This window comes from Phalacrocorax aristotelis, chromosome 1, assembly GCF_949628215.1.
Source record: "Phalacrocorax aristotelis chromosome 1, bGulAri2.1, whole genome shotgun sequence".
NCBI lineage: Eukaryota > Metazoa > Chordata > Aves > Suliformes > Phalacrocoracidae > Phalacrocorax > Phalacrocorax aristotelis.
The window spans coordinates 180460584-180486783 of NC_134276.1; the positions used below are offsets into that span (position 1 = coordinate 180460584).

At 39.6% G+C, this 26200-nt stretch overlaps 1 protein-coding gene across 17 annotated transcripts in view; it reads left to right on the plus strand.

Moving 5' to 3' along the window:
* The window catches only part of GRIP1 (glutamate receptor interacting protein 1), a 334173-nt gene that overhangs the window by 282285 nt on the left and 25688 nt on the right, over positions 1-26200 (plus strand). For 10 of the 17 annotated variants that reach the window (XM_075080866.1, XM_075080872.1, XM_075080877.1 and 7 more), the window contains 9 exons: positions 682-829; positions 2414-2583; positions 6689-6844; positions 7548-7703; positions 12822-13008; positions 13806-13951; positions 15556-15636; positions 23022-23091; positions 23344-23489. In XM_075080866.1, coding sequence (XP_074936967.1) covers positions 682-829; positions 2414-2583; positions 6689-6844; positions 7548-7703; positions 12822-13008; positions 13806-13951; positions 15556-15636; positions 23022-23091; positions 23344-23489 — 1260 coding nt within the window. The remainder of the gene's footprint in view (positions 1-681; positions 830-2413; positions 2584-6688; positions 6845-7547; positions 7704-12821; positions 13009-13805; positions 13952-15555; positions 15637-23021; positions 23092-23343; positions 23490-26200) is intronic. The other 7 variants (XM_075080870.1, XM_075080878.1, XM_075080873.1 and 4 more) reach the window with 3 other exon arrangements.

Below are 26200 nucleotides of genomic sequence, written 5' to 3' on the forward strand. Positions count from 1 at the left end.
TAGTCAGTCATGACTGTCACTGCCTCCTATTTTTCTGCTTTCTTGTTTCAGTGTTGGTCATTTACTATCTGGGCCCTGTTGCAAGTCAGTACTTTATTCAGTGACAGGATATTACATGAATCTTCTGAACCTCCTCACATGCATTTTGCTTTAACTCCTATTTCTAGCTGTCATGTCTCCTGCACTTTCTCCATTTTCTCCTAAATTGTTCTCTCTTTTTGTGAGGGATTTCTAGTAGACCCTTGCTTCACCTTCTTCATTTAATTATTGTAGCTGTTGTCCACAGGCCTTCCCCTTCTCTTCTGAAAATCAATTTATCATCCATCTTTCTTTATCATCTTCAGCATGCCTGTTTTAAATTCCAGGTGATTTTTAGCTTAGTTGTGCAAGAGTGTGATTCGCTAACACATCCTTGTTCCCTAACCTGGTCAGTCTCTGATTCTCACACACTCAGAAGCTTCCCAACATCCAGATTCACAAACCTCCTCTTGCGTTTATTGGTTTCAACATTAAGAGCTGATTCTTGACACCTAAACTGATGCTATTTCAGGATTTGTTTATGTGGCATGTTGTCTGGTTAGAGAAATAGACTAGCCATGGAGATTCTATGTGGGAAAATATGAAAATGTCGTAAGTACCACACTGGTATAATACTGATCTTTTGTTGTCTAATTTTAACAGATTCAGTAGCAACAGCGTCTGGGCCACTGCTAGTTGAAGTTGCCAAAACGCCCGGTGCTGCTCTTGGCGTTGCACTAACTACCTCGATGTGCTGCAGCAAACAGGTCATTGTCATAGACAAAATCAAATCTGCGAGTATTGCAGACAGGTGAGTGTGACAGAGGGCTGACACTGCAGGTCCATACATCCATTTTATATCTTCTTTTGTTTCGTTTGGTTTTAAAGAAACCCTTCCATTTTTGATGAATTTGACTGAACCAGATGCTCTCAAGGTTGCTAGGTCTTAAAATTAGCACTTTGTCAGATTTTTGTTCCATACTGCTGAGTTTAAGACTTCCAGGGCACCATTTACTTTAGCTTGTTCACGTATTCTCTGACATGAGCCAGCCCCATGTAATATGTGACTGTCTGCTTGCACTATGCAACACAGAAGTTTAGAGGTCTGCTCTGACTATTAAATGTAATGGTGCAGCAGAGATTAGTATTTAAAAAAAAAAATAAATAACCCACAGGAATTCTTAAAGTAAGCATACAATATGGAACAGCTGTCAAGGGAGGTGAATTTCAAGGCTTTGCAACCTTGAAGTGTTCTTTCAGAATATATCACTCATTCTTATGGCACAGGAAAATGCAACTCCTTATGTCTGGATTTTTTAATTTATATTTTAGAATACGACTGCGGTATTAGGAAGACTGGCTTCTGTATTTTGGAGTTATTTTGCATTAATTTTCCCACTTCATTTAAACCTTTAAAAAAAAAAAAGATATTTTTCCCCGATGGTCTAAACCTCTGTTAACAGAGCTACGGGACCTTTTCTGGGGTGCGTGTGTGTGTGTGTGTATGTGTTTATACATATACAGTATATTTCTATATGCATATCTCTACCTTAAAAAAATCTGTAAATATTATGTTTCAGCAGCAAATTCCTCCTGCATGTCCCCAGTCACCCTACCTTATAACTCCTCTTTGACAACGGTGCTTTTGGTAGCACCCACTTGTAGCAGTGAGTCTACAGCTCCTCTGTGGGCTTTTCCCTACAGTAGAAACTTGAGAGTGACGGCCATTGATCCAGGGGTGTTCTCCAGTTCAATGGTGCAGGATGCTTTAATTTTCTCCCTCTGTTTTTTCCCATTTCGCAGGGGGTAACCAATTAAAGGAGCTGTCCACTTGACTGGTACGTCGGGATGCTGACTGCTGTGTTTGCATTTCTCAACTCATCCAGTAGCCAGTCTCTTAAGTGCAGCGAGATTTAGCAGATAGCCCCCTCCCCACCCCACTCCTCAAGTCACCATGCTAGCCCTGGTTTCATTATTTGTTTGACTACTGCATAATTTCATCATCATTTACAGCTTTTGTACTAATAAATGTTTGAACTATAACTCAAGAAATGATGAACTGGGTGCTTGTGTGAGGGATATGTGACCAAGTTACTTGAGTCTCCTTAAGCTCTTCTCATTTTATTCTGCTGCCATTCACACATATTTTTATAGTCAGCTACCCCATTCCAGTTCTGTGAGTGATGTCTTGGCATATACTGTATTAACTGAATTGTTTTTAAGGTTTATACTAATAGATAAAAAGTCTGACCAGTGACAATGCCTACAAAACACAAATCTCTCTCGAAAAAAAAGAACGCGCTTATAGTTGTCATGACCAGTTTGAAGGCAGTAAAACTCACTTTCCAAGCAAAAAGCATACCTGATCATACCAAGTTTTTCCCCTTTTATTTAGATGTGGTGCATTACATGTAGGAGACCATATTCTGTCCATTGATGGCACCAGCATGGAGTACTGTACGCTGGCAGAAGCAACACAATTTTTGGCTAATGCAGCGGACAATGTCAAACTTGAGATCCTTCCTCACCACCAGACACGACTAGCACTGAAAGGCCCAGAGCATGGTAAGAGGTTCTGTAACACCAAATACCCTTTCTTTTTCTGTCTTTTACTTTGCCTGCCCTTGCTGAATGGTTAAGAAAGCTATCGTGGTAGTTATATCTGTAAATGTTGTTTCAGCTCCCCAGGTTGTGCTTCTGCAGTTTCAGAGAGCTCTGTGTTTTCTCGGCCTTAATGTACCCTCTGATATTCCTATGGTTAGAGAGGGAAATGTTTTACTGAGAAATGGCTCTGGACACTTGTAGATGTATGCCAAGACACCTGTTGACTCTGCTGTTGCAGTCGTTGGGGGGGCAACTAGATACTTCAGTAAATGAACTTCTAAATTGCTTCTTAAATTTAGAAGGAGGAGGAAGGACCACGGCCAACTTCCTTCAGCATATTGACTTGATAGTCTGTTATGACTACTTCATTAATAAACACTGTTCTCCCCCCAAATACCCTGTATTTTTTCTTGTTAATGGCATTGCTATTTATTGCCATAATCTTTTAAAGTTCTTCTGAGATTGCTTCATGGGTTCATTGTCAGTGTTTATGAAAAAGGTTTGTTTGGAAACAGTTCCCTAGATCCTAGCCCTTTTTCACCATGATATTTATTTCATACCAACATGCTTGAAGATAACTGCGTTCCATTTTTAGATTAAATATATTAAAAATGTCTTAGTATTTGAAGATGGGGCCTTCCTGTCTTGTCTTCTTCCCAAGAAAGTGGCTAATTCAAGTATTGATAAATTCAGTCTAAAACACTGCATGTTGGTGGACATAAAAGAACAAGGGTTATCCAATATGCAGAGAACAGGTACCTGTGTTGCAGCATGAACCGTTTTCTGAGCATGTGGTACTATGCTTCTGCCTCCTTTAGACCAAGGCAAGATTTCTGAAGCCCAGAAGTGTCAGTGACGGTAAATGTTCTTGGACATCTATCTAAGATCCAGGCTGTCCCTGGATAAGCGATGCTCTAGTCAGTTTGTCAGTGGTGAATATTGAACTAGTGTCTGAGGAGACCCTAGTTTCTCCTAGACCAGGGTGAACAAAAAGTAACCCTTGTGATACCATGATCTTCCATTATCCAGCTGCACTTCTTTTCCCCTTTCTACTTAAGCTGGTTCGAGGGACGAGGGAGCAGGGGGTGATACTGCAGAAGCAAAATGAGTTGGAGACCAAATTTTGCAATGTATTTCCATTATTTTCATTTATGACAGTACGTTGCGAATAGATCTTTCATTTTTTTTGAAGCAAAGATGTCACACAATCAATTTCTGGCTGGTTAAAGAACCTTTGAAGAGTATTTCTTTTGAGAAGATGAGTATCAGGGCCGAAGATTTGTGCAGATGATTGTATTACTTGAAGCAGTTGGCTTCTTAACTGACATTTAAAACAAATAGATGTTGTTAATGTGCTAGTAACCTTGACCCAGTGTAGATGCCTAGGAAAAACAATGCTTTTGCCATGCCACAGTTAAGAACTGGCCATTATTATATCATATCCTATCAAGGGGATCTGCAAAAGATACATAAGTGCATCTTTTGGGGAGAAACCTCCAAAGGTAATAAAGTTGCTTTCTTAAGTAAGGCAGAATAACTAGGATGTTTACAGCCCTTCCCAGCCCTCACCAAGTGGTGCTACTCCAATATCACCACCAATTCCAGATGTAACATGCTTTGTGGAAGCAAGAACCTTCCTGGAAACAGCCTTTCATCAGGTGTGGTATGGTCTAGATGCTGCAGAGCTTGAAGAGCTCCCTTTATGTGTTACGGATAAGCTGAGTCATTAGGGCTGTATCTGTCGAGCTCAGTTATTGGTCTTATGGGAACATGTTAGGAATTTAAAATGGGCAGGAAAATCAGTATATAAAATAAATTGAAATTTTAGCCCTAAAATAAAATGGAGAGAACTATAAAAGATCAGATTTTTTTCATGTTTTTTTTTCCTTTATACTGTGCTGCTAACATTCATTTCTCTTGCTGCCCCATTAGTTTTATGTTCACTGTACACAACCCTGGGTTGGAATAGCTCAAATTACTGCTAAATTACTACAGTTACACACGATAGGATTTTCTTTTACAGAACTTTTGTCAAATTGGGATTATCCTTCTACAAACTGGGCAAACTGAATTTGTGTACCTTCCCACTTTGTAGGACATTTTTATCTCTACTCTCAGCCTGAAAATAAAACACTAAAAAAAATTAAAGACTACCAGATAATTTCCTGCTGGAAACAGTCATTTTAATTAAACAAGACTCACAGCAACTTGGAAATAATGAAAATCCACCTGGTCGCATTGTTCTTATCAGATTTTAATTTTTACACCATAGTTAAAGTTCGGAAATCTTGCTGTCTGTGCACATAATCAAAGAGATGGTTTCATCTGAGAAGATACAAGTCTGTAAGATACATATAGCCATATCAGGCTACTGCTGCTGTTTCTGGGACTTTTCAGGCTGACACGAGATTTTCCAAAGCATCTGAGGTTGCTGGCACAGGTGCTGGTGGGTGAGGTGCCCTGAGGTGCAGGCTGGCCAGTGGCGCCGAGCTCTTCTCTTGGTGCTGGTGTCGTACCCCACCCTCACATTTGTTATCTGCAGCGGTGGGGAATTAAAATAACAGTTATTTTGATTCAAACATGTTTCAGGGCACAGCAGAGAGGCCCACAGGGAGGAATACAGGCCTGGGGCAACCCAACCTGGGGTGCGGGGCCAGGCCTGGCAGTGCCGCGGCCCCCAGAGTCCCAGCTGCCCCACAAGACCATGGCGACATGGTGGGCTCCTGTACTGTCCTTTTCCTCTCCCTTCCCTGGTGCGTACTCCTCACTGTGGTGACAGGCATTGCTTTTGAGTCAGAGGAGGGTTAATATATTCGGCCCATTAGCAGATCATTACTCCTGTAATATGAAGTGTAACAAAATTATAGCTTTTCTACTGGCACCGCACAGTGCTTGCTGCGGTGGCTACCCTTTTCCCCGTTATTTTGTCTCACAGAGTGAGATGTGAACATACGGTGTGGGTCCAACCTAAACAGTCAAGATTTTTGGCTACTGTTAAAATCCAGCATGGGGTCATATGTCTGCAGCCATTATAGATGTAGCAGGTAGCAGAGAGACATGGGTAATGAAGTCATGGGCCAAAGGCAGTAACAAGTTTCACAGTACAGGTGAATCCCTTAGTGTTTTTAAGCGAAAAAAAAACCAGTGAATAGTTCCCAGTTTTAAGTATTCCTCTATGGTTCAGCAGCGGAACAGCTACGCTGAATTTAATGATGACCAGACTGTATTTAATGAAAGGTGACTTCCATCATTTTCCTTCAGTATTTGACACATCAGGTGAAATGCTTCCCCTTCTCTTGGTAAATACTGGCCTTCACTTCTGGCATATCCCAGACTCCCCATGCTTAGAATTGGCAATTATTTGTGGTCTCTAATTTCATACAGAAAATTATAATTTTAAAAGTTTGAGGATCAAGTTTAAAAAAACGTTAAATTGAACATCCAACTAATCAACAAGAACTCTATGTTTTTGTTTTTCTTTATTAACCATGCTTCAGGATAGAGTTTTTGTGCTGCTGGCCTCGGGAAGTCATTTATTGCACAAAGTAGTATAATGCTAACAATAGATGGTGGCAACATTAAAATATCAGTACAGAAAATTGAAATGACTGGCAAGTAAACATCTCCATTCCTAGGGAGTGCTATGTATAGTATCTGGTTTCATTCCTTAATGCAGATGAATGCAAGAAGAGACTTATTAACCTCCAGTTAGTAGTCATATAAAATAACTTAGTATTTTCTAAGGAAGTTTACAATCTTAGCTCCTAAAGCCAGAGGGAGATTAGAAATTGATTCAGTACTAATCTTTTTAAAAATAAATACAAGGAAACAACAACAACAAAAAAAAAAATCAGAAGCATTTCTTCTGAGAAGAAATAGTATTTCTGTTCCTCAAGTTAGCACCCCCTAGTAAGAAGACAAGATCAGGTTATTTATTATTTTATTTTATTTTATTTTCAATTTATTTTCATTTTTTACTTTTTTTTTGTTTGTGCAATTCAGTTACTTTTCCCTCTTCTCTGGTCCTTTTGTTTTCTGAATTTCCATCATCCCTTCATGCGGGCAGTGAAGGTTCAAAGAAGCAACAGGCAACTTACCTGGGATTCGTGTGCCAACAGCCACAGCAGCCTCCTCACCTACCACCATTATAACACCTACCACCCTGACCATTGCAGGATGCCAGCCTTGAAATTCCAGAAAACGCCTCCTCAAAAAAGCCTTCGTAATGTTCCACACTTTTTCCTGCTGACATATTCTCTCCTCCTCGTCTTCCTCCTCCTCCTCCTCCCTCCCCTCTTCTTTCACTCATACTTTTCCCATTTCAGGCACTAAAACCTTTTCAGTTTTATGGATGCTACACTTTTTCATAGCCATGCCAAGGTTATTTCTGACATTTTACGCCTTTTCCTTTCTGTAACAAGGCAACCTGTGTAGGTGGAAAAAGGCTTGAAAATTCTGAATGAATCAGCTCTTCTGCTATATGAGTAGAACATTAGATTTGAGTAGTGTATATAAAGCATGATCTCTGAATGCAAAGCATTGCTTACAAATATTTTGTCAGAAATTACCTACTACAGAGGCATTTCTAAAATCGGTGTATCTAGACGTATTGATCTGCATTGGTTCATGGATATGTGTGTTCAAAAAATTTAATTTAACATGCTTCGCCTAAAATAAGTTGTATACTATGAATGTACTTTTTGTATCTACGCTATCTTTGTTAGCTTCCAGCAGGTATTTTCATGAAATGCTGACTTTACCTTTACCTAGGGTCACCTATGCGGTTTAATGTCTTTGTTATTGGAAATGCACAAACCACTCCTGTGCATCGTACACACTGTTCTATTCATTGATGAGTTACAGGCATGTGTCACACTCTTCCATGAAGACTGAGTGCTGTATGCCAAGTGTTTGATTTCTTACAGCAGCTTTGGTGTCTTCATCCTTCTCTCCTACCTCCATGAGTGCATACAGTCTGAGTTCCCTGAACATGGGGACCTTACCTCGCAGCCTCTACTCCACCAGCCCACGTGGGACAATGATGAGGCGGAGGATGAAAAAGAAGGACTTCAAAAGCTCCTGTAGGTGGTAACAGCATTTGCTCAAAATGTACAATGAATGGGCGGAGGAGGGGGAAGATATAGGCAAAAGTTATAAAGTACCTTAATTAATGCATGTATACTAGGCAGAAGAGAGAACAATTGGGAGTTTCAGTTAGATGTAGGGAAACATCAGCGTAAAAATATTTGTCTAGTGCTAAAACAAGATGAGTAGAGGCCATGCAGCTTAACTACCTCATCAGAAAGATATAAAACAATGTTTTCTTCAGTCTATTCTGGAAGAGTTTGTTACACCATTACTGAAGTGATTTTCAGATTCCTTTTTCAACTCTTCCCGTTTCCATCAGGGAATAGAATTCATAGCAGAGTAGTCAAAAACAGATTGCTGGTAAGCTCAACCAACTACCATATTACAGAAGAGCTTGCCATGGTACCTCCTAGGTAGCTTTAGTGTTCATATCTACACCATAACCTCTAGTCATTTTTGTGAGGAAGAGTGACAGATAGCAATGAAGACTAAACTGCCTTGTTTCTGACCACTCTGGGATTCAAAGCATGGATTTCCCAAGGTTCAGTAATTTCCCATGCTAGGGTGGATATATTTGAGGCTGTTCCACTTTGTGCATTGCTAAGTATTCACTGGGCTGGAGAGAGTATGGCTGTATCAGCGCGCTGTTTCCCAGACTTCACGTAAGTGCCACCTCTCCTTTTGGCTTGTCCATCTTTGTGTGATCTTCAGCAGCTCAGTTCTGCCAAAGCAGGGAAGTGAGAACTGCTCTGTAAATTATCTTCTCCGGCTAATAATGCTCACAGGTCCACTCTGGAAAAACTGAGCTGCTGTGCGTCACAGCGCTGCTGCTGCGCTGTGTTAAAAATTTCCCATGGTCACAGCAAAATCAGAGCAAACCAGCAGCCTCCAGCTAAGGTTAGTCACTATGGAGTTGTGAGGAAACATTTGAGAGGGGAACTAAGGTCTGGCTTTCTTGCAGTTTTTTGTTGCTTGCTTGTTCTTGTTTCTTTTGTAAAGCAAATATTTTTACATAACGTTTGCCTGTAAGTGCATTTTTTATTTTTACTCTGATCAGCCATTTTTCACAACTCATCTGTTGACATGTTAGCTTCTAACGCATTCTTTTGTGTCAGGAGGAGATAGTGTGTCAATCCATACTACAGTATCAGTAGGGGTCCAGCTCTTACGTGTCCTCACATGCACATGAGAAACAGTAGTAATGTTACACTAATACTAATTGATTTGAATAGCAAAATAATGCTGGATGCGAAAAATAGTTCTTCAGTTGTGCTATATTATAGCTGTTACATCCAACAAGGGACTGTTAATCCTGAAAGCTAATCCTATTACGGATCTTGGTGACAGCTGTTACTTGTGTTATTATATTTTTCAGATATTTGTCCTTCAAGGAAGCCTTGCTATCATGCAAAGGCTCAAAACAAGGCCAGTGACATTAGATTTAAGTGGGACAGTCATGTAAGCGCTGCAGCCCACCTGAAAGATTCCTCAGGTCAGAAGGCCCTGGGGATGAGAGGCTGCTATGATTAAACAAATGTCTATCTAGGAGGAATGTGGATGAGGCTTTGTTTTGAGGTAGTTTATTATGCATTTGCATTGTGAGGTCTGGATATTGAGCATTACAAAATAAGTGGAACTGGCCCCATCACTGAGTGAGTCCGTGCCTCTCTGCGAGCAGTGACTACATCAGCAGCCCTGAATCAGAGCTGGCTTTGGAGGAATTGGCTGGCCAGCCAAGCTTGCTTGCCATTTCTATGAGCTTGCTTTTCAGCCCATGCAGAGTTCCTAACTCCTGTTGCTAGTCTTAAGCCCATACTTGTGCCTGCAGTAATGGCCAACACTGGACTGAACGTGCTACAAGCAACCATGATAGAGAATGACTGGTCCTGTACCCTTCCACCATCCATCGACAGGACTTGGAAAACCTTGCCCCTCTCCCTTTGTGGGAGAATCATGAGAACCAGGTAGCATCGACTGCTGCCCTTTTCATAGAAAAGGAATAGTGCACGCTCTTAATTTTAGTGGGATTTTTTTTCTTTAATCCAGTTGGATCATTTGAGGGTTTTATTAATGTAACTTCTAATAAATCTTTCAGGATGTCATTTGGGAAGAAAAGGATGTATTGGTGAAGAGTGCTATAAAGTTTACATTGCCAATTATTTAGGAAAACCTGCATAACTTAATGTGATCGTGCCAAAATTCATTATGATGAAGTGCGATGGTGCAGGGGTTTACAAGACTTTTATGGCCATGATTTTACAATCACTGCATTAGTTACACAGATCTTTCCAAACATGTGGCTGTAAAACTTGAAGGCATGCCCTGCTGTCATGTGCTTTATTTATGCCACTTGTTTTCAATTTTTATTCTTTCTCTGCTTTTCTTTGGTTTGAAAGTATGGTATTCATTGTGGAAACACTTAAGATTATTACTTAGTTAAAGTTTAAATCTTGAAGTATTTTGTAATAGGTCCATATTAGTACTTGAAAGTGAGACACAATTTTATAGCAACTTACATGACAGTTACTAGGGCTGCATATCTGGTAGAAATTAGAGGGGGACTTAGATGTGCATGGGTGCTGTTTTTTCAGCACATCCAAGTTAGCTGCTACCAGGAGGAATAGTGAACGTTTTGTAATTTCTCAAGGGTCAGAGCAGGAGACTGCAGGCATAATAATCCATATATGTCCCTTTAAATACATCTTGCTCTGCTTCTTGTACAGCTGCAGGAATAAAAGTAACAAGTACATAATCTTCAAATTCAAGATTATTATTTACCTAACTGCAGAGCATATAGTAAACCAGGCCCCAGGACTGTTGCTAAGAGTTGGATGAAAACCATACAAGCACGAGAAAATGGACCCCTAGTAGTAGCAACCAGGGTTCACTGGAACTACATATACATCCATACTCTCTTTTGAAATCTATAAGGCTGATTCCTGGCCTGTAAAACTTTGAATCTAGCAAGTGGCCAAAAAAAAGGGCACTGTTTCTTTCTGCAATTATTGTTGAGTTACAAACCCCAGTATGCTCTAAGTCATGGGTTTGGGTACCTATGGCATTTTACAGAGGCTTAGCAGATAGCTATTGTTACATGATTTGGAAAGGGTGTTTTCATCTCTGCTTTTTTTGTTCCTGTTTCTGTTTTGTGTTCTTTGGGAGTGGGAGGAGTTCCTAACTGTCACTTTTAATTGGCCACATCATCAAAATATTTATCAGGGTGAGTTTTAAGTCCCACAAATAGTAAATTAATTTCCCAATGTGAATTAAAACCTTAGCCATCCTAAAAGTTAAAATAAATGTTGTGAGACCTTTGGGTTCCTGGTAGGGCATTAGAAAAAGTGAAAGAAAGTCAGAGTCAGCTAGATGCCTGCTGCATGGGGGGAACGGACATATAACTGATGGGAAACAAAGACAGAGCTAACAAGTAATTGTTGTATGACCTTAAAGAAAGGGAAAATGGAACTTTTCTGAGCTTGGATGCCCTAAATTTAGACATTTCTAGAAGGTGCATTAGGGGATCTGGTATTATATTAACTCTGAATTTATCTGGTTTAGTCATATTTTAGCCTTTGCAGTGCTGAGAGCTGGAGAAACCTGTTTCTCACATGCAGTAAATGCTAAAGCTGGTGGCTATTTCTAAGAACAGATTATTAGTATTTGCATTTGGGTATGAGCGTATCTTAGTGAGTGCAGATAAAAGAAACAGTGAGGAGGAAGCTATTGAGTAACTGAAATAATACACAATTCTTACAAAGAAAAATTAAAACAAGATATGAGTGAGAATTCCCAGTAATTTAGAAAAGACTGTTTCAGAGTTGAAGGGGAGAAAACAGAAGCTCTTTAGGTTTTTGGCAAGTGGAACTTTTGTAACAGAACTGTCATTGCCAACTGTGCCACATTAATCAGATTTTATACTATTTCAGAGCAAAAGTCTAATGCTTGTAGCCCCAAAGTGCAGGAAGTACTTATACCACCTCTGACATCTTTGTACTGCTGTGCTAATATTATCTATAATGTAAAAACAAGAAATATTTTTTCCCATACCTGAGAAAAAAAATCCAGTTAAACAATCCCTCAGATAAACCATGAACGTGTGTCTAATTCTTAGTAGCTACTGCAGGCAGAAATGGGTCTTGAAGAAAGTTAGAATTGGAGAGGTAACGGCGTAGATTTATAACACAAAAACATACAGAATCCTCAGCATTGGAGGATTATCATTACTGGACTGAATGGGAATTGAAAAACTCTAGCTTTCTGTGTATGACAGAATGAAAGGCAGTGTTTTTTCACTGAGTGAATTTGAACAATAATACAACAGACATTTAGGCAGAGATCAAAGAACCAAAGGTGCAGTCTCCTCCTTTCACAGGTAATTGCATTGAATCTCAATGTTGGTTTTATCTTGATTTGTTCTGTAATGCAGCCTATTCAGAGCAAGAGTGAGACTAGAGAGAGGGAGTAAATCAGGAGTACAGAAGTAGCTGCCTGTGTTTCTCACAGAAGGGTCCCCCAGTTCCTTTGAGAGACCCCAAAGAACTTTTTTCCTCAAAATCTCTTGACATACACCAGTTGCTAAAACAGTTTGTTCAACTTACGCTACCCAGTTAGCCCGACAAATTGCTGACATGTAGTAAACATGTACAGGAGGAAGACATCCTTATTTCTTGCAAGCAAGCCTGGGCCATGTACTTTCTTGCTAACAACAATGCACTGAGGTGTTCAAAAGAGCTCGTGGGGATCGGCCTGAATAACAGCTGGGCTTGTGCCTCCAATTCCCTTAGCTCCTGTGAAAATTCTGCTCATCCACACCTCAAACCTAATGTAAACGGAATTCAAGGATGTTCTGAGGTTTTTTGGGGTGGGGATGTCAAACACATTTATTTACTTAGTACAAGAGCTATCTTTTTGCACTCTAACATACAACCAGATGGTTTCTGTTCACTTATATGTCATAACTGTTTATACATAATTTATAAACTTTAGCTTAAATTGACTTTAAAAGAGATGTTTCATTGACTAGGTTTATTGTACAGATCAATTTTCTCAAAGAGCAATGAAATTTCTGCTGTGTATGAATGTCTTTCCTCCTGGTCTGCTCTGTTTTATAGTGTCTTTAGCCTCTAGCACTGTTGGTTTGGCTGGGCAGGTCGTCCACACAGAAACCACGGAAGTGGTGCTGACAGCTGACCCCATAGTAGGGTTTGGGATACAGCTCCAGGGTAGCGTGTTTGCTACTGAGACCTTGTCTTCTCCACCTCTCATTTCCTATATTGAGTCTGACAGTCCGGCGGAAAGGTGAGGTTCTTTCAGTTGACTGCTAAGTACGTTTTGGTGAAGTGTTCCCCGGGGTACTTGGGGCTTGTTGCTTTCAATTTATGATAAATTGCAGGGCCTTGCTCAGTGGAAGTGTGGCAAGTAATAAACTGTCTGTTCTGACGGTGATATTTCATACGCTTGATCAGCTCTAAGAAGAATGACAAGCACCAGAGTTTTTTATCATCCAGAGTCTTCCAGCAGGAGACTGGAAGGTATATTCATGCAAAAGAAAAAAAGAAAAAAAAATCAGAAACATCGCCAAAGTCAAAATTGTAATAATTCAGTGTGCCAGGGGGAGGCCATATCCAGCTCTGTTCAGTTTTGGTACAGAACCAGATCTGAGGGAATACCAGAGTTTTGACTTACTAATGATTTCGTTGCAGCATTTCAATTGCATTTTTATGCTTAGGTATATCTTTAATCACGGCATGAGAACAACAGTAGTTGCACAGGCAAGTACTAGCTGCCATCGCAGAGCCACAACACCTGTAGCCCAGGGTCAGAGGCAGAGGTGATGTCCGTGGGTGGGGTGGAGGCATGAAGCCTGTGCCCCTCTTCCTGGGTCCCAGCACCTAGAGAGCACAACCGACGCTGGGAGTGCTTGATAGTGTCTTGGTGTAAAGGGGCAGCAGCAGCTTCTGTCACCCGCTGTGCCTGGGTAGACTGTTGAGCTGCTACACCATGCTTCTCCTTCAAGGTTAGGTTAAATGTGTTTGATATTGCTGGTTCTGGTAACATGCACATTTGATGATTGCTTTGTATCATTGTGTACCAAGGTGCGGGGTGCTGCAAATAGGAGACAGAGTAGTGGCAATAAATGGTATCCCGACGGAAGACAGCACATTTGATGAGGCCAATCAACTGCTCAGAGACTCCTCTATCACCAACAAGGTCACTTTGGAAATAGAATTTGATGTTGCAGGTATGAATGTACTGTTATTCTGTCTTGCAAGAAAAGTGAAGGAGTAAAACCCAAGTACATTGCAACTGTTAGGCATCCAAGGTGGGGACTTTCTTCTCACATACACCATTCAGTTTTCAAGTGACCTATTTGAAACATGTCTTCTTTTACAGCTTTCTCATTTCACGTAGCCCTGCAGCATGCTTCAGAACACAAATAGAAATGACAAGTCCTGTAGTGAGATCTAGTGACAATCCCTCCTCTGAGTTATTTCAGGACATTTTTCTTCCCTGACATAGAAATATTGTGCTGAGCCGAGACAAATCCTCTACAGGCCAGCTAATGAAATATTTTGCTAGACAGAAAAGTATTATAAAAGGGTGGATAAGCAGAAAACTCCAAAGAGTTTCACCTCTCAACCAGCAATCTAAATAAAATAGTAAGAATTGAATAAAAGCCAGAAAAATAATTGTTAATGTTGCCAGTGAGTGTTTATTACTCCTAATGGCTTTCCTTTCTTCTGTAATGCGTTTAAGTATACAGAACACACCTATAAAATCACAAATTGTGTAAATCAAACAAGTAAACATTATGTATGTGCACTACCCCACTATGTAAACAGTAAAAACTTTAAGACCTCTGTGTTCATCTGACAGTAGCTCTTTTGAAGTCCTGACAATGTGAGATGTGCTGTATTTTGCATACTGTGATTATTGTTAATGGTATTATAAATCATGATGTCAAAAGCAGGCTAAAGGGTTCCTAGAGTGGTTCTGTATGATCTTTTGGTATGCACACATCTAGTATAATGTTTGAAAAAAGCCAAAGACAATATGTAAATTCATTTATATAGGAAATTAAATATTAAAAAACCAAGAAAACCAAATAACAAAAAAGTGATTTAAATACACCTGAGGTCACATGTGTTTCAGTCCCTGGACTTGTTCACGCTCCTCCCATTTGCTCCATGACAGCAGACTCATACTCATGGTTAGACTCCTCTGCCACGTGTATGTTTATATGTTTCCATAGCAGTAATTTCAAATGCTCCTTTGCAGGCCAAGGCTCAAACTTTTGCTAGCAGCAATGCCAAAAGTCAGGATTCAAATACAGTGCTGTCTGTTCAAGTGGGGTTTTTTTGCCTCAGTCAGCTCCAGGTGCTTCTTTAGTGATGTTTTGATTTCTTTTCTTCCCAGTAGATGTAAAATCCATGGCAGTTACCTTAGTGGACAGTTAAAAATGTGTTAAACCTACAAAAACAAAGGCCTGAAATCCTTAAGCCTTGATCTCCTGTCCTTTTAATTAAAAGTTATCTGCCAGCACTAAAAGTTTCACTTGTGCTCACAGATCTTGCGTACAAGCTAAAAACCTGCAGTCTCAGCTGGCTGCTGGCCCATGCAATCTCCATAAATTCCATTAAACCTTTAAAAAAATTGAGTTACCATGAAATTGCCAATAGAGGTATAAATCATATTTCGTATGTCCTACTTCCTTCACTTCAGCACCCGTGTTTCATCCATGGCTTGTAATGCTGATGTGATTTCATCAACTTACATGTATAGTTCCATGCATTTGGGATAGCTGTGCCTTATAAATTATCTAACAATTAAAATATTTTCTTGTAGAATCAGTTATACCAAGCAGTGGAACATTTCATGTAAAACTACCAAAGAAGCATAATGTGGAACTCGGCATCACCATAAGTTGTAAGTTAAAATGCTTATTTTTAAGACCACATTTATTGGATAATCTGCAGATAATAGGTCCTGTAGCTCTAGGCTCATGCTTGTTTTGGTATAAACTTTTCTTTCCTTTTTCTAGAAAGGGATGATTATCTGTGCTCAGTCTCTGATGAAATACCATTCTGTAACAGATTTATACTTCCCTCTAGTCGTTAAAGAAGCCAGAAGTTTGCCAGGTCTAAAGCTTGACTGATTCCTTCATGCATAGCACATATTTAACTCCCATTAAAATTATTTTAAAAAAAAAAAAAGACGATAGAATTAGGCCTATGCAAAAGTATTTCCATAGCTGGGAAGTTTACAGCGAAGTCTATCATGGTCTCTCACAGGCTCTTGAACAAAACCCGACTGGACTCAAGGGTTCATACGGGCATGAGGATCCACATACATGAAGTTATTGTTTGCTTCACAACCCAGAGTCTGAAGATACATCCTCAATCTGTAAAACTAGTGCGAAGTCCTAAATGTGCAGGTCACATAGCAAAATCCCCTTCCACTAGGGACTTCAGAGGTTGCTTGAGAAGATAATAAGAAGGGGGTGCATTAGTCTGTTTCTCAAAAAGTATTTTTTACTGTTGTTTGAAATCAATGTGTTTCTATACTTATTTTGGGAGCACTCAGTAAATGCTGGGTTATGACTGGATTTTGACCAGGTCAACTCCAGCATACCGAGTTCAGCCCTCGAAGGAAGAACAATCCATACCAAAGTTAATGGGCCTCAGTTCAATGTACTTAATGACAGTGCAGAATCTGGTCTCACCAGAATTAACATTCATTTACGGTTGTGGCCTTTCTTAGACTATTAGTCTTTCTTTGGAATTATTCATGTGTCTCGGGGGAAGATTGTGCTTTGACTTATATTCTCAAAGCTTTTACCAGCACAATGGAATAAAGTCAATCAAAAGTACAGCAGGGAACTCAGTGCTAAGAATTACATCCGTGGAACAAACGAGAGACACTGCAGGCCTGTTTGCTTGCGTTGCTCACTTGAATGAGTAATCGTTAAACTCTGTAAGATGTGATGTGATGCTTGAAGCTAAATCATAGGTCTACACGTATTTGTGCAAATGAAAATATTGAGTAATGAGAAAACCTGGAGAGAGGCTGTTCTATTTAAATTATTCCTAGGATTGGTAATGGTTTGTAGGATTATTGTAAGAATACGGTCTTCCTAGTAATTTTATTTGTGCTGCTTTTTGGAATTCAGACATCTTGTACTTTTTTTCTGTCTGTAGGAGTAAACTTTGAATGAAAAGTTAATGTTCTTGGAAAGCTAATGTTCTTGGTATTTAGTATTTAGCACTCCTATTCCAAACTTTACATACCTTCCTGATGTGGAACTTAATTCCAGAAGTTATTGCTTTATAAAATTAGTGCTTTATATAATCAGAGTGACACCTGGTTGGTCTTAGCTCTGCTCCTCTGAGGGTACTGCAGGATCTTTAATATTTAAATTAATGATCTTTTATATATAATAATCCCACTTATTAATAGTGTTTAATGCATATGAAATGTGTCTACGAGGAATTATTTATTTTATTGTAAAGGATTTTTACTAATAACTGCAAGTTTGTAAATTTCCATGGTAAAAGTCTTGAATGGCTGTGTTTCATGCTTGCTTTTCAATGCTGTGCTCTGTCCTACCTAATTAACTCCTATATGAGGTAGTGTGATTTGAAGAATATAAGCATTTTATATTCATTTTGTAAAATTTTTGTCAGGGCACTTTAGCACATTAGCATGCCAGTTATTACTGATAATGTCAGAAAGCTTTATGATTTCTTTTAAAAAAAAAATACTAAGAGAACCCCACTAAGGGGTCATAGAGGAGATGAGGTGTATTCACTTTTGGACTTGGTCTGTTTAAGTTCAAGAGGCCTGTTTCATCCTCTCTCTTCTCAAGGTAGTGGAGTTAATGGTGAGTAAAAGCTGTCTCTATGAAAACATTACAGAGAAACACCTGTCTTACTTTCCATATCCCTTGTTTAGTTTGGGATTTGGATCAGAAAGTCAGGAAATGACCTGACCTGATAGACAAGACTGACAGTTTTTGTCAGAAGGGAAATGTAAGCCTGACCTCAGGTTGGCAGCTGAATATATTCCTATTTTTAAGTCCAAGAGTTCTTCTAAGTCAGCTGTTAGGAGGCGACACCCTGGAAGAGGAATTTATTTCTCTTCCTTTGTGTTGTTTTCCTTGGTAATAAATGCCAAGTGTGCCTGCGTGGAATTACAGCGAGGTACTTGAAGGCATATCTGAGGTGCCACACAACACTAAGGACGGTTAAACTAATTCATGGTCTTTGTAAAACATGCCATGTAATAGGGGAAGAGACTAAGCTTCTCTTAGTTTCAGATTTATTAATGCAAGACAAAAAGCAAAATAAAAAGAATTCAAAGTCCTTTAGGTAGCAGAAACCCCTAGAAAGTAAGACAGAAGAAAGTCTCATGAGCATCATTGTTAATGTTAACCCAGGGCACTGAGTTTTGGATAGTACATGTCGATTACCTCGCAGTATACTGGCCTTACCCATTGCTGCCTTCACACACATAGTGGACTTCTATCATCCAATTATCCATCCCTTATCACTCAATATCTGTCTAATCTTCCCATTAATAGCCACTTACACTCAATAGAGACCCTATTTCAGTTTGCAAATATAAGTGACTATATATATCATGCTTAAGGTACCATCATTTTCTTACCCAGTTATCTGGTTGGAGCAATTAGAATGTCTCAGTTCACAAAATCACGCCATCCAAATAAAGCATGACACAGCAGTGTCCGTGTGTGTGTGATTATGCTTTTATAACAGAACCATTCCCTAGAAGAAGGATGGCTTTCAGGTAGATCTGGTAGCGTTCAAATCAGTTTCAATTTATTTGCCAGTTACATTGATTTTATACCATGTAATAGAATATAGATTCTTTTTTTAAGATAAATTTTTGTGCCACTGGCTACTTTATCATAGACTAATATTTTCTAAATATGTTGAATGATGTCTGAGAAAATTACTTACTAGTTCAGTCTCGTAATTGTAGTTAACAGCTTTATTTCCCCCCCCCCCCCCCCCCTTCTTTCTTAAGTAAGATTCTGATACCCTTACTGGTAATGAACTGCAGCACCTTGCTTTATAAGTAATCTCTCTGAAGTTAATGGGACTACACAAGGAACAAGATGCTGCAAAACTGGTAAAAATTTCAGAATCTCACCCAAATTATCATCAGTTTTTCTAGCAGCTATACTCTAGTCTGATTTATTGCTCTTGTATTTCATCAAAAACAAGCTTTGTAAAGATCTACAGATATTTAGCACTGACTATGAGAATTTACCTTCTAAAGCATGTTTCTGTATATTTTGGGATTTGACCTAGCAAATTCAACTTCATTTTGCAATGTTACAAGTAATTATTTTCAAGACAGGGCCTGAAGAATTTGCAGGTTTCGCAGCTGCTCCACATGAACCAATACTTAAGGAACAAAAGAGCTACGTCATCTAATTTTAAAAAAGGTTTTTCATCTATTTAATAATCACACTATTTTTAAAAAGTCTAGTAGCTGTTAACCAGCATTGTGGATAAGTGGACTGACTTTGTATACAAATATTTTTCTATCCCACAAGCATTTTCCTCTGCTCATTCAATTTGTTCAGAGTTTGATCAAACTCCAAAACTTGAAGCCAGACTGAGACTAGTAAGTTGTGGCTGGGTAGTAGGGGAGATGTCCACCCCAAAATCTGTTTAATATTGGGTTTGTTTAGTATCTGTATAACTTTATGCACTCTTCAGTCCATTTGTATTTCATCATACAGACTGTGTAAGGTCTCTACAAAAGCTCAACAGTAGGTGGACTAACAGCTGGACCAGGGAGGAGAAAAGATGAGATCTTTGGTGGACAAGCAGAATGGGACAGGGAGAGAAAATGAGTGGAGAGCCATAACAGAGACAGCAGATGAGAGGAGAGGCTGAGGTGTGATAAGGGGTAGGGAAAGCTGGGACTTGAACAAGAAGGCTGGTCATGGGTGAGTGGTAAGGTTTTTTGGTTTTAATTCCTTCTTAAAACCAAAAATAATTCTGAAATGAAACATAAAAATGGGGACTTAAAGCTGTACAGTGTCACTTTGAACTTGGGTTAATTCATGAGGATATCTTTTTCAATTAAGTGATCAAATACAACTTTCTCACTGGGACTCTCGTTTCTCTGCTGTCTGGGGAGAGATGAAATAGTGGTGTGTATCAAAGGGGATGGAGGCTGAATAATGAATGAGGCAGAAGATTGCAGGAAGAAAAAGGAGGTGATCTTACGGTCAAGATGGTTTAATACTACCCTGGAGAAATTAGGATTTTTTTTCCTTTTTTCTGCAATAGAGTTGTGCTGAGATGAGTCATTTCATGGGGCAGGGGGGAAGGAGAGCGAGAGAGAGATTTTCCACAGGTGACTGCTTGATTTTCTGTGGAAACTGTTTAGATCCTGGGTCACGCTTGCAGAAATGCTAGGCATCTGTTGCTGAAAATGCCAGTGGTTGTGCTTTGGGCATAGAAGCTGTTATATGCTACAAACTATTGTGAGAAATAAAGGCATGGATATCTCAAATTGCTCACTGAAAATTGTCATACTTTGACCTAAATGTTCCTGTTTCCTTTCCTCATCTGTAAAAGCAGGATAATAGTACTCAATCTTCTTGCTGGGGACAGCACCTGTTCGCCTAGTGTTTGGGAGGCAATCTTAGGCGGTGGTGATGTGCAGTACAAAAGTTCAGGAGGAAATTAATGATTTTATCTCTGCAACACAACTTGAATAGTTTGTAGTAAGTATGTCATGAGCATTGAACAAAAATAAAACTAAGTGTGGTGTAGCTGCTTATTAAGGGTTTGTCAGCATGGGGGGATTCATTTCACACTGAGCTGTGTTTGCAGCCTTCAGAAAGGCTTTCATCCACCAGACACAATTAATAGCCCAGGATAAGTGACAAAATACTGCTGGCTCGCACTTACTCAGTTTGAAACTGTAGTAACTGTGTGCAATATCGTACTCTTTGCATCCACATGTACTCTGTGGCTTCATACTTTGACCTGTGCTCTCTCCCCCATTTTGGTTCCTTATCTCTTCTTTTTGGAACAGTAATGGACTATTTTCTTTAGTGCTCCTGATTTTTATAAAGCAGTTTCATAAAAACTATCTCAATACTCAAATCTCAAATTCCAGACGTTGTACAGTGGGTGGCATATAACCTTAGAGATTTATATGGCAACCCAGAGGGTAAAAATGTAGAATTAAAAAAAAAAAAATCACCAAAGTGATACTTGAAAATTTTAACAAGATACTAATCGGTGAAACAAATCCAAAGAATTCAAGTAAATCATGGAACTCTCATATAAGATATAGTTGGCCCGTGACATGAAAGTATGAGAAACAAGCTATGAATATTGCACATCTTGCAAAAAGTTAATTGCTGTTCTCTAAATTGCAAAATTGACATTTCCTGAAAGCGTGCTGGTTTAGACAAGTTTGTAAAAATTCTTGAAAGTCCTTGTACGTCTGTCTTCTGGACTTTCAAGGCACTGCATTTGAAATATGGCTATTTAGCTGTTCTTAAACAGTTCCTTTGGACATTCAAAGGCTTTCTCAGCCATGGCAGCCAGGGTTAACAGGATCTGTTAGAATATTGTGTTGGAAATGTCATTATTGATACACCTTGTGGTTGCTGTAGGTGAAGATCTGTCATTTTCCATCAACGAGAAGAACTATGAGCTGCTAAAGTAACTGACATCAGGATTTTGTAGGTGATCCTCCAATATGGGTAGCTTTTGGGGTGACTGTCGGTTAAGCATTGGAGCCTAATGGCAAAGTACCTTCTGTGAACGAATGCAGAGGCCTCAGTACACAGAGCAGAAATGGCTTGGGGCAATTTGCCCTACATGTGCAAAAATCATGAGCGCTTTCAGGAGAACTGAGTGCTTTATACCACGTGGCAATGTTTTAATATTAACATACTCTATGTGAACAACAGTCCCAAAAGTCAGTCTGCATTCACCACGTGGACTGCCTCCTGGCTGGAGCAGCTGTAGGTGGTATACTTCCTGATGGCAGAGAGCAGGTGCCACACTGTTGTCTAAAATTGTATCTTCCATCACCCTCGAGTTCTGAGCCCACTGCTTACCATATCAGATCTTCATTGCAGTCTTCTGTCAGCAAATGGGTGAACCCTCCAAAACAATACATTCAGTGAAGCAGCTCCAAAAAACAGTGCTCTGGAAGCAGTCACTAATCATCATCTTCTTCCTCTGGGGTAGTTAACTGCTTCCTATGCAACCAAAAGTCAAGCAAAATTCCTAAGCAAATTTCCCCTGGCCAAGGGAAACTTGTCGAATACTTTTTGCACAAATCAGTAAAGAATTGTGATGACTGACATTGTGTCCTTTTAACTATGATGGGCAGATGGAAAATTGAAAGTTATATCAGATACCTCCTAGAAGAGAAGTTAGGTGTGCAAGGAGGGGATGGCTGGGGGTTTTACTTATTTGGCCATTGCTGGAATTGCAGGGCTTCTAGTAGGTATCCTCAGTACAAAGTGGAGAAGAGTCCATAATGGTTAAGGCCCAGCAGCAGTACAGAGGAACAGGGTTCTCATTAAAAGGGTCACATGTTTACTTCAGAGGAAGCAGCGAGTCACAGTGAAGCAAGCATCCGTGTAATGTAAGCTACCTCTGTGCAGATGTGATAACTGTATATCAGCCCAATGGTACGCATGGCCACTATCCACAGCATCTCATTTATTGTGAAGTAGATTCCTCTTCTCACCCAGGAAGCATTATCTTCATACCTCTGCCTTAAGCACTGAATGAGACAGGAGTGGATATAACGTCAGTTAGCACACTCTAGGTATTTTGCCAGAGCAGCTTTTTGGTCAGGAATATAATAAAACATGATTTATGACTGACAGAAATATTCTGGCAAAAGGTCAGCATCAGTAGTTGTGCTGAAAGGTTCTACTAACAGAAAGTCTTCCTTATGTGTTGTAGCTACACAGCATTTTATGATAGATCACGGAAGCTGTGCGGTAATATCTTCACAGGTTCAGTCCTGGCCTAACCCAGCATTCATACCAGGTTAAACTCCCTTTGCACCAGTCACCTTAATTCTGGCATTTTCTAGTTTTTGAGAAGTAGAGTACACAGTCATACTAATATGCTGCTGCTGTTTGTTTGTATTCACGTATATATAATTTAGGGAAAGGAGAGAAATATAATACACGTAAACAATGTGTATGAAATAGTGATCTGTGAACAGAATTAGCCCATCTGCATCTCTAGAAGAAAAAAACAGATACTTGTATGTATTCTTTATTACAGCTCCATCCAGCAGAAAACCAGGGGACCCTCTGGTTATTTCCGATATCAAGAAAGGAAGTGTTGCTCACAGGTAAGACATTCAAGCTTCCAGTAAAAAACTGTTTCCGTTGTGTAGCCAGCCAGACTCAAGTTAAACAGAGGGAACTTGTAAGAGACTTATGCTTTTCTTTTGTAAACAGCAGTTACAAATGGAATGTCCAGCATATTAGGAAATAATAGTTTTAAAGAATCCATCTCGTTTCTGTAATAGTGTTCATACTTTCTAAGATACCTTGCTTTAATGTTACTAGACTTTCATGTAAGCTTGTTTACTTGTTCACAGAACTGGGACACTCGAACTGGGTGATAAGTTGCTTGCAATAGATAACATTCGACTTGACAATTGCTCAATGGAAGATGCTGTTCAGATCCTTCAGCACTGCGAGGACCTTGTAAAGTTAAAGATCCGCAAAGATGAAGATAATTCCGGTATTAGCAATGAGCCTATTGCAGATTCTTGTGTATTTTCAGGATTATTAGAATATAGGGTTATATTTTTTGCATTTAAATTTTAGTGAAATGTTTTTTCTAAACATGGCTGGTTTATGTTAATGCTAATCAGAAAGTGTTATACTAAAAAGAATTTTAACAGTATATAAAGTTTTGAATTTTCTCAGTGGCTGTATTGCCTCCAGGAGCTGCACTGCAAAAATGAGGTCTTCAGTTTTCTGGAAATGCCTTGATCTTTCTCTTATCAGCATATCGAGATTTTCTCTGCTGTTAAGATTGGAATCGTGGTTAGCAAAGCACGGATCCATAGGCCTCAGTTCTCCAGCAGAGTGAAGTGCATGCTTTATCCCATAAACATGAACTTGACTTGAGTATAACTGTTCACATGCTTAAAGGGAGGTAGTACTTTACACGCTGTGCTGGATGGCTGATGGAGGAGCCATGTCTGATCAGTCCAGTGGAAGTAATGGAGCTGCCATCATTTTGCTCACCTATATCTATTAATATTCCTGCATTTTCCCCATTATGGATTCTGTAAGAGCAGAATTTCTACCTGGAGATAATAAAGCGAGTTTTGTTATGCATTCTCCTGGCAAAGGAAGTTAGACTATTACGACTACCATTATTGCTTGGATTTATATTACAGCATTACACAAAAGCATGAAATGTAGATTCACTTGTCTTAAGCTCTATACAATCTCACAGCAACAAGGCACAGCCTGCAGCTCTATACAATCTCACAGCAACAAGGCACAGCCTGCAGCACTTTATTATTTAAAATCAAGTGGAACTGTTGAAACGGTGTTTAGAATTGCACTAGAATGCTCTTCTCCTTTAACTGCTTTTGAAAGCAAATGGAAAGTACCTTCTCAGTATGATCAGTACAAAGCAAAGGTGAATGCATTTAGTACCTCATGCAAACTGGCTTTCAGAAGTGAATTTTGATCCAGCAAAGTGAATGGCCACTGCTCGGCAGGATATTGTGGTTAGGTCCCCACAGGTGGCAAGGTGGGATTTGCTACACATAGTTGGCCCATCTTGGACAGAGGCTGGCCAAACTGGCCATGGAATGTACATCCAAAGGGACACCTGACTGACAGTTGCTTTGCAAAATTTGAGCAAGCCAGGTATGTTATGGAGGGTAAACTGCAACTACATCTGGCGTAAGATTGACAGGAAAAATGCCTGTAGGAGGAAGTTTGAGTTTTCTCCTGCACAAGAGAGGGTCTGACTTTCAAGTGTTCATGCCAGCTAGGATCCCTCCTTTACCTTCTTCCCCTCATTTGGAAGACTCCCTCTCATAAATAACCCTAAGGAAATTGCCAACAGACCATTGAAGAGGTGCATGAGTTAGTGCCATGTAGAAGTAGTAATAACTTCTCCTGTGCTTTTAAACACTTTTGGACCTGTCCTGTGTGTGTTTCGTCATCCCCCGGCTCTCCCTCACCTTGTGGACTTAATCTTTTTCTAGGACAGGTTCCATTTCCATTGAAGTGATACACATTTTATGTTGCTGTCACTGAAATGTGGATTTCAGTCTCCACCCATGTAAAATAACATCTTTGCTCTTGTAGGTATTGCACACCATGTTAGCTGGTACAGATTTTAGTCTGAGTGGGTTTCTTATTCCATGGTTTTCTTCTACATATTCACATTGCTTATTTTACAGCTACATGATATATCTATATCAAGATTCTCACACAACTACAGTGTCCTATCCAGACATGACTGGTGTAACTGAACAGATTAAAATGTAAATGGACAGCTACTCAGAGATGTTCAGAACAAAATTCTCTATGCAGTGGTTCTTGTAACAGTTGACTAAGTGTCAATGTGTCATTGAAAGTATTTATAGCAGATTTCAGGTACTTCAAAATCTAAAATGAATGAGTGTCTCCTGAAATGCTACAGAAAAAATATTTTTAAAAATAGTGGCAAAACAGTATCAAAGGTGTAGCAAAGTGTACCTCAATTAAAATAAATTTTTGTTTATTTGCCATTAGTTTATTTGTGAAAGTCTGTTTTCTCACAAAGGGAAGAAATGTGCTTCTCAAACTCAACAGAAAAAAAAATCATTAACAAATTCCCCAAGATAAGAAAAGCCTGGGTCTAATAGATGAGTAGGCATGGAGCACTCCAAAACAATTTCTAAATCCCAGAATGAAATTAAGATTTAAACTTCTTTTAATTTCTCATGGCATGCTTTTTTGAGGACGGGAAGGCGGGGAGCAGGGTTTCTTCTTCCTAGGTTCTCGTTTCCTCACTGTCTTCCAAACTCTTTATATTCATTTTTAAGTACTTCTAGCTCTTCCTTCTGCCTTCTGTTTTTGCTTGCTCTGCTCTCTCTCCAACTCATCCCTTCTCCAGACCGTTGTATGTGGCTCAGAGCTCTGTTCCTCAGAGCCAACCATGCAGGTGAGGCCAGCAGCAGGGTAGTACATGTCACGTGCTCCCCTGGACTTCTTTGCCCTTTTGTCTGTCTTGATCAGATGTTACTCAGAAGAGCAAGAGACTGGTGGACGGAGCAGAGGCACTGCAGCGCAAAGGGTCTACTTTCATGAAATGTGGTTTCCAAGAACCTGTCCACAGTTGCATCACAAGTAAAGAAAGAAGGAAAATCTCAAAAACATGAGACCCCAAAACATGGTAGTTTGGTTATATTTCCTCCCCAGATCAAGTATGTTTTCAGC